Source organism: Monoraphidium neglectum (assembly GCF_000611645.1).
Source record: "Monoraphidium neglectum strain SAG 48.87 unplaced genomic scaffold scaffold02868, whole genome shotgun sequence".
NCBI lineage: Eukaryota > Viridiplantae > Chlorophyta > Chlorophyceae > Sphaeropleales > Selenastraceae > Monoraphidium > Monoraphidium neglectum.
Genome location: NW_014010760.1, coordinates 1 through 7,870, shown reverse-complemented (window position 1 = coordinate 7,870; position 7,870 = coordinate 1). Strand labels below are relative to the sequence as shown.

General features: G+C 66.2%; 3 protein-coding genes across 3 annotated transcripts; 2 read left to right on the top strand and 1 right to left on the bottom strand.

The window, feature by feature from the left end:
- Nucleotides 1–173: 173 nt before the first annotated feature.
- Nucleotides 174–956, top strand: MNEG_11700 (hypothetical protein; the record flags this gene model as incomplete). The annotated part of the gene is made up of 1 exon (XM_014039830.1): nt 174–956. The coding sequence occupies one exon, from the start codon at nt 174–176 to the stop codon at nt 954–956; it is 783 nt and encodes a 260-aa protein (XP_013895284.1).
- A 1,136-nt stretch (nt 957–2,092) lies between these two features.
- MNEG_11699 (hypothetical protein) lies at nt 2,093–3,313 on the top strand (the record flags this gene model as incomplete). Its single annotated transcript, XM_014039829.1, has 4 exons — nt 2,093–2,160; nt 2,448–2,509; nt 2,843–2,916; nt 3,230–3,313. 4 exons carry the CDS (start codon nt 2,093–2,095, stop codon nt 3,311–3,313), a joined length of 288 nt encoding a protein of 95 aa, XP_013895283.1.
- Nucleotides 3,314–4,012: 699 nt separating this feature from the next.
- On the bottom strand, nt 4,013–7,502 carry MNEG_11698 (Uncharacterized protein; the record flags this gene model as incomplete). The annotated part of the gene is made up of 7 exons (XM_014039828.1): nt 4,013–4,518; nt 4,681–4,792; nt 4,928–4,988; nt 5,955–6,103; nt 6,339–6,412; nt 6,675–7,161; nt 7,398–7,502. The coding sequence occupies 7 exons, from the start codon at nt 7,500–7,502 to the stop codon at nt 4,013–4,015; spliced, it is 1,494 nt and encodes a 497-aa protein (XP_013895282.1).
- Nucleotides 7,503–7,870: the final 368 nt, after the last annotated feature.

Here is a 7,870-nt window from a genome sequence, read left to right as displayed (position 1 = left end):
GGGTGAGGGCGGCGGCGGAGGGGGTGGGGGCGAGGAGGCGGCGAGCGGGAAGCATGCGCTGACGGTCCTCGAGGAGGGCGCCAGTGAGGTGGCCAAAGTGGCGGGCGCGGCAGGCGTGCCCCACCTGCTGCTCACCGGCTTCCAAGCCAAGTGAGCTGGCTGCCGGTTGCGGGATGGGAAGCGCAGGTCGAGCTTGGAATGCGGTTTCCACGGGAGAGTCGCAGCAGCACGGTGCACGGTGCATTGCCGACCGGCAAGCGATCTACGCATCGGTGTGCGGAAGCCTGGGCTCTGGCGCTGCTTGGGGTCAAATCGACCTGTTCCTGTTAAACCGCTGCGCCTGCCGCAGGCACCTGTGGGCGCTGCGGGTGGCGGAGGCAAAGCAGCTGCAGCGCCGCGAGCGGCGGCGGGCCGCCCGCCAGGCCGGAAAGCAGCACGGCCCTCTGGCGGCCGCAAGCGACAACGACGATGGGGGCGACGTCACGGATTCCGAGGATGAGGGCAGCAGCGGGTCAGAGGAAGATGACAGCGCGGACACCGACGCCCCGGCCGAGGCCAGCGGGCATGGCGCAGGCGGCAGCGACGCGGCAGCTGCGGCGGACCCTGTGGAACCCGAGGATGTGGAGGAGCAGGCCGCGCTGGCCGCACTGTGCGCGCGCCTCGCGCGCGCCCACCGCCTCGGCGGCCGCGTGTCGGCGGCGTTCGACGGGGACACCTTCATTTTTGAGAAGCACGAGGGGCTGGACGCCGCGCCGGCCGAGGTCGACTTTGAGTCGCTGAGGGCCGAGAAGCGCCACAACGACTGCCGCGCGCTCCAGATCGACCCGGAGCTCGCGGACCGCAAGCGCAGGGCGGCGGAGTTCAGAGGCGCGAGCGCGGCGCGGAGCCGGGGCCAGGGCCGGGGACGGCAGCCGTTTGGCCGGGGCGGGCGGGGGCGTGGGCAGCAGCGGAGGTAGGAGCCCGGGGCGGGCGGCGGGGCCCGCGGCAGCGGCTGGTCGGCAGCAATTGCGGGTGCAGCAGCTGCGGTGTCAGCAGCAGCGGCGGTGGCACCAGCGGCGGCAGCAAGGGGGAAGGAGGAGCAGCGGGAGCCGCAGCACCATCAGCAGCAGGCGCAGCAGCCGCAGCACCAGCATGCTGGTGCTGGTGCGCACCAGCACCAGCACGAGCGGCGGCCTGGCATGGCATGCAGCGTTGTGCCCTGGGTGATGGCCTTCGTATTTTGACAATCGCATGCAGGCCATCCAATATTGCCCTGCGCACTCTGCGCACTCGGCAGGGCACACCCTGTTTGTGTAAGGGGTCGAGCTGTCCGAAGCTGCCTGCGCAGTTGGAGAGGGGACCAAGGCACTACGACCCTGCTGTGCATACGTCAAAGATCCGTGTGGGGCAAGGTGCTTGAAGAGAATGTGGGGCAAGGCAATCAGAGAGAGGAGCAGCATGCAATGCTTTTAGCTAAGGCGGCGGCCCGGGCCAGGCGGCCTGTCTTGCCGTCACTGAGTCACCGGCACTGGCGCAAAAATCAGCTTTGATCAGAGCCTGGAAAGGCGCACTCAAATCAAAACAGTGTTATCTTCCCACTACTTTCACGTCCAGCGCCGGCGTGCATGGACATCGCGCTTCTAGAGGCCACACGCGCAGCATCTGATATTCTCTAGGGCAGATTACGACGCTGGAAGGCGCTCGCGACAAGTCTTCGCGCGAGTAAAGCATTCATCATCACGCTGAGGGGTGCGCATGGGGGATGCGCGGCTGGAGGTGTGGCTGCACATCGCGAGGCGCACCGCTCGCTGGGGCTGCTGCACCAACACCGCACGACCCCGGCACACCCCACACAAGTCCTGACACAACTATCTGTTTGCATGCCGCCATACAGGCACTACCAGTGAAGACTCCTGTGACCAGGACCTTGAGGCAACAGCACCAGCCGTCGACGCCAGCTGCGGCCGCGGCAGACCGGAGCGGCGCTCGCGTGAGAGGCAGAGCCGCCGACCGAGCTCAGCGGCAGCGCGGTGCGCGAGCGGGGCCGAGGACCACTTCGCAGCGCCGCGACGTTTGCTCAGGCGCCGCCTGGGGGCAGCGGCAGCGTGGCGCCATGGCGTTTTTCAAGCGGCTGATGGACCATGTGTTCAATCAGGTCCTGGTGGAGACGCTGGCAAACAGGTGAGGCCGCGGCTTTGCGATGATCTGCATGCGTCTTTGTGTGCCAGCGCGCCCTCTGTGTGTGCATACGCGTTTGTGCGCGTGCACGTGTGAATGTGTGTGTGTGTGTGCGTGCGTGCGTGCGTGTGTGTGTTTTTGTGTGTATTGTGTGTGTTGTGTGTGCTGCGTGCGTGCATGCGTGAGCGAGTTTGTGCTGGTCTACATTCTACTTTGTGCTCCCATCGCATGGAAGGCCGCTTCGCCCCCTGCATGTGCTCATCCACACCTCCTGCCTCTGCCCCTTGCAGCCGGTGGTTCCAGCGGTTTGCAGTGTACTCTCACAAGATGAGCAAGGAGATGGCAGAGAAGGGTGAGCTGGCGACGCAGGACAGGAGGGCGTGCCGCCACAGCTGCTGCTGCCGCCGCTGCCACTGCCGCTGCCACTAATGTGGGCGTAGATGCCGCGCACAGGCAGCAGCTGCTGCGCTCTTGCAACCGGCAAGGAATGGCGATCCCTCAAGCCTCTGGGTCCACGCTGGCTGCTGCGCAGCGGCGGCAGGCCTCCCTTGTGCGCCACCCCCGGCCGGATGCTCCGCCATATCAGCCGCCCTCGCACCGCTGCCCACCGCTGCCAAACCCCTTCTCCCAGCCTCGCACGCGCTTGCATCCAATCGCGCCAAACTCTATCTACGAAATATCCCAGGCAAGGACGGCAGCAAGGTGCTCGACCAGCACATCGGCACCCTGGCATCTAAGGCCAAGGAAACAGCCTCAAAGGTGCGTGGACCGCGGCGCACGCTCAATCGATGGGCTCGGCCCGCCTGCCGCGGCGCCCGCGCAGCGGTCGCCAACCGTCGGCTGCAAAGGGACGGCCCGCCCGCGCTGGATTGAGGTTGAGGACCAGCGATGTGGAAGCAGAGGGGCAGCTCGTTGCCTTCACGCACTGTAATGTACTGCTGAGCGGCTGCAGGGCACATCGTCGCATGCAGGTGGCCCCACTCTCCCGTACCTCCGGCACCCATCTGTTGCACACCTGCAACTCGCCTCTCTGAACGGCTGTCTTGCGCTCCCGCCTGTCCCCCTCCCACAGCTGCAGCAGGACTTCATGGCGGAGCTGAGGAAGCTGCAGGAAGCTGAGGCCGCGCGGCAGCGGCAGCAAGGCGGGAAAAGATGAGGCTTCAGGGAGGTTCGCTGGACGGCCGTCGAGCGTGAATTTTGAGGGAAGGTTGAGGGTTTTCTTGCCAGCCTAGGCCGAATGGCTGCAATGCTTCAAATGCGTGAACGGGCGGCTCATACACATACCCACCAGCGGTGCCGCGAGTGGTGATTTCACCACTGCGCCTTTTGTTTGTTCCCACTGGTCAACTCTGCTCCGGCCGCAGCGCAAAGCCGAGGAGGGACCCAGCTGTTGCGGTGTATGTTTTGAATGAATGTGAGCGTCACCTTTGCCGCACGTTGCCCGCCCTACGTTGAGCTGTTGATCATGAGCAGTTTGCTGACGTGTAAGCTGTCAGTCGCAGCTGCGGCCGGGCACCCCTGGGCTCGAGCGCTGTGCGCGAACGCGCACCGCCTTGGCCTGTGTGCCCAGGTCTCATGCACACCGTTTGACACTCCAGTCAGGAGCATGTTTGGATTCTCTGGGAACAGCTGCGAATTTCAACAAGTTACCGAGCTCAGACAGACATGCAGCAAACGCACGCGCCGGGTGCTTGGGGTCCCTCAGCCACCCGGCTTCATGCCGCCTGCAATGTGCACTCCGGCTGCTGAGCCGATGCACGCACGGGCAGGAAATCGACTTGGCATGAGCAACGAACAGATGCCGCCAAGGGCCCGCATTGGGCCAATCCCTCGGGGCCCCGCGCCCGACACGCCCTCACTCGCCCGCCGCCTTGTCCGCTCTGTCTGCCACGTCGGCGGCCGCCGCTATCAAACCCTCCGCTCCCTCATTTGCCTCCGCAGCCCCTTCGACCTCGGTGCCCTCCGCCGCAGTGGCCACCGCCGCGCCTGCCGCCTTGCCCCTCCCCTTTCCCTTGCCTCTCGTCTCCCCCGTGACCCTCCCTTTCCCGCCCCCCTCCCCGGTATCCTGCCGCGCCTTCCCCTCGGCCACTGCCCCGCTGCCGCCACCGCCGCCGCCGCCGCCATCCTCGCCCTCGCCCTCACCTTCTCCGCCCCCTCTTCTACCCTTCGCCGCCGCCGCCGCCGCCGCCCGCTCCTTTCGCGCGGCGGCGCGCTCCTTGGCCGCCGCCGCCTCCTCCGCCGCCTTTGCGGTGAATTCCGGGCTCCTGCCCAGCACCACGGTCATCTTCGGCTTGAAAGCCGCCCGCAAAGGGTGCCCGTCCACCTCCCTCTCCTCGACGCCCTCCAGATCGGTCGAAATGCCTTGGGGTTCCATACGCAGACGCGTCGCCGCGAGTGCGCAGGAGGGGACGGCGGTCAAACACAGTGCAGGACGGCCAGGAGCGCTGCGCCACACCATGACGGCAAAGGGGGGCAGGCAGCCCAAGCTTCAGTAATGGGGCGGCGAGCCGGCGCGAGCCTCACCTCGCTCTGTCACGAAGCCCTGCTTCTTGAGGATTTCGGCCACCGACACCATTGTGGAGACCGCGGTGCCTAGGGCGGACAGCTGCACCTCGTCGTGGTCCCTCAGCAGCCGCTGCAGCAGGCGCGGCCGGGGCGGGGCGCCCGGCGTGGGGACGGGGCGGCTGCCGCGGTGAGGGGAAAGGCCGGAGGGCGGGGGGGTGTCTCCAGGCATGCGCACGCAAGAGCGAGCAGCGGCCGGCCGGCGCACCTTTGAAAGGGTGACGTAGAAGTACATGGGCCGCTTCGTGGCCGACACCTGGATGCGGTTGCTGCGGTGGGGAGCAAAGGGGCGAAACGTTAAGTAACAAGGTGACAGCGGGCAGCTCAGGATGTGGGGGCAGGGGGCATCGTGGCACCTTGGGCTGGCTTTGAAGGGCCCAGACAGTGATACATCCGTGTTATGTTGCGGATGGGACATGGGCTGCTGTGTATTGATGGCTTTGGGGGGGGGGGGGCATGAGCACACAGAGGGCACGACCTCTGATGATGTCCACGTCGCTCGTGCGACTGTGCGGCCGACGACCCCTGCGCCCCAGCCTCGGCTGTCGCAAGCTGGACACGAGATGATGGATTCTTGCGACATTCAACTCCCCATTGGGAAAACGCAAAGGCTGAGAGGCGCGAGAGCCGTGTCCAGATCACCTTTCCCGGTGTGGTTTGTCCGCATGTGGCTCCTCTGCCGATGTATTCGCCATATTAGCTGCTCCAAAATGCTCTTACGACCGATCACGATGTCCTCCGAGAGAACTAGCCTGCGAGCGTTGCGCAGGCCTGCAGGTGCACCACACAGCAGCACAATGTACGATACTAGGTGGTAAGAGACGTCGCGTGCGAAGAAAAATGGTGCAAAATGGGAATACCGAATCAGGACCGATGCGGCACCCGACCACGCCCCAGCAGTGACGGGGTGGTTGGGATTGCATCAGCTCTGCTGGCGGCTGTTGCCCACCCACAACCCACCCCCCCTCCAGTGTTCATCAGGGGGCCAGCAAACAGCAGGCCCTACATGCGTTGCCGGAACTGGCGTGCACCTGGTGTGCCCTTTGGCGACTCTGAACACAAGTGGACCACAAAGGTTCAAGCATTACCGCACTTTGGTGAACGCGCGCACATCGGCTGCTAACTGGCACATGCGCTGCCTAAAATCCCGCTGCAGCTGCCGCCCGAGCCCACCGCCCGCCTCCCCGCCCGCCGCCTCGGCCGTCCGTGCCTGCAGCCACGCGCCAAGCGCCGACAACGCGCCGGCCACGGCCTCGCCGGCGCGGGGGTCGCCGCCCTGGGCGCCTGCGGCCGCGGACGCGAGAGCCGCGGACAGCGGCGCAAAGGCCGAGGGCTCTGACAGCAACAGCGGCAGCAGCGCGTCAGATGCGAGCTCCATCGCGTCCTGCAGGCAAATCAAGGCGGTGCGGAGAAGGCGTTATCCCGCAGCGTGAAGAGGGATCCAGAAGGGGTCCTTGAGGAGGCGCGCTCGCGCCGCGGCTGCGCCTTGGAGCGCCGAGCAGTGCCAGCACGCCAAGAGGCAAAGGCTTGAGCATGCCAAGCAGCTCAGGAAGGTTTGTGTGTCGCGCGACGCCGCTTCGAAACGGACAACGGTGGCGCCCGCAACCGCGGAAGCCCACCTGCGGCGTGTCGTCCAGCAGCAGCCGCCGCAGCAGCAGCTCCTGGAAATGCGCCACCACGCTGCGCCCGGGGCCTGGCCCGTTGACGGGGAACAGTCGGGAGGCAGGGGAGGTGCGAGGGGGGGGGTGTGAGAAACAAGGCAGCAGAGCGGGCGACGAGAGGGCGTCTTGAGGGGAGGGATGCAGGAGAGTCAGCATGGCGAGGTGCCGCTCATGGGGTGACGGGTGACAGCAGCTAGGATTGTGGATTGTTTCCAGCCAGGATGAAAGCCAGAGCATGGACACGAGATCGATCGGGCCCCCTGGTTTGCCGGCCCTGTCGCGGCCGCCACCCACCGGGCGCATGCGCCGCCAGCCCCTGCGCGCCCGTCTGCGCCGCGCCGAGCTGGAACCTCGCCAGCCCCGCGACCCCCTCCAGGCAGCTGTGCGCTGCGACGGCGTCGCCGCCCGCCAGGCCCCACTCGAGGGACGCCATCAGGCTCGCGAAGTGGCGCGGCTCGAGGGCGGCGACGGCGGCGGTGTGTGCCTCTAGTAGGTACGACAGCAAGCTGTAGTAAAGCTGACTCAGCTTCGGGAACTTCAGAAGATCTGGGCTGATGAGGGGCAGCACTATGTGAAGGCCAACCAGCACGACCCGCGCGGGGTCAAAGCGGCCGCCGGCCGCGGCGCCCGTGGCGCCGGGTTGGGCGGCGCCGGGCGGGGGCGCGTCGTCCAGGGGTTCGCTCTGCGTGATGTGCAGCAGCAGGTTGAGCACCGCCCGCAGGTCGCGGCACTGCTCCGCCTCGCGTTCGTCCCGGAGGGCCTTGGCCGTCTGCAGAGACACCTGGGGAAAGGGAGGGGAAGAAGGGCGACGCGTCGATGCGGGGCCTTGCAATTGGTGTGTGTTTGTGTGTGCGGGCACATGGGCACATGGATTTTTGGAGGGGGGGGGTGCGCGTGTGCGCCGACACTTGCTGCAGCAACGAGCCGTGATGGCACTGGTTATGCACACCGGCACAGGCACAGTGCATGCGCAAGCGCACGCACAGAAACACCCACGGCACACCGGGTCCACCCCACCTGCCACAAGTTCGACTCTGAATACTGAGTCAGCAGCTTCAGGGCCCACGAGAGCAAGCGTTCAGCCTCCTCTGGTGGCAGGCAGTGAGCCTGGCTCTCCACCATATCGTCAGCCAGCTTGAGCAACAGGGCCACCACCTGCAAGGGTGTGTGTTTTTGTGTGTTGTGTGCGGTTTGTGATGTGTGTGCATGTGTGTGCACGCATATGTGTGTGTGTGTGTGTGTGTGTGTGTGTGTGTGCCCACGCACGCGTGTGAGTGTGCCAATGCGTGTGTGTGACAAACAGAGAAACACACGTGCCACCGTCCGCCCACCAATTACGCCCACGCCTGACCTGGGACTGGAGCCGGAAAGCCCAATGCAGCTGCAGCAGTGGCATCAGCAGGCCGGAGAAGAGCTGCCACAGCGCAGGCTGCGTCGACGGCAGCGTCGCGCTCGCCGCGCCCCTCAGAGTCTCCAGGAGGCAGCAGACC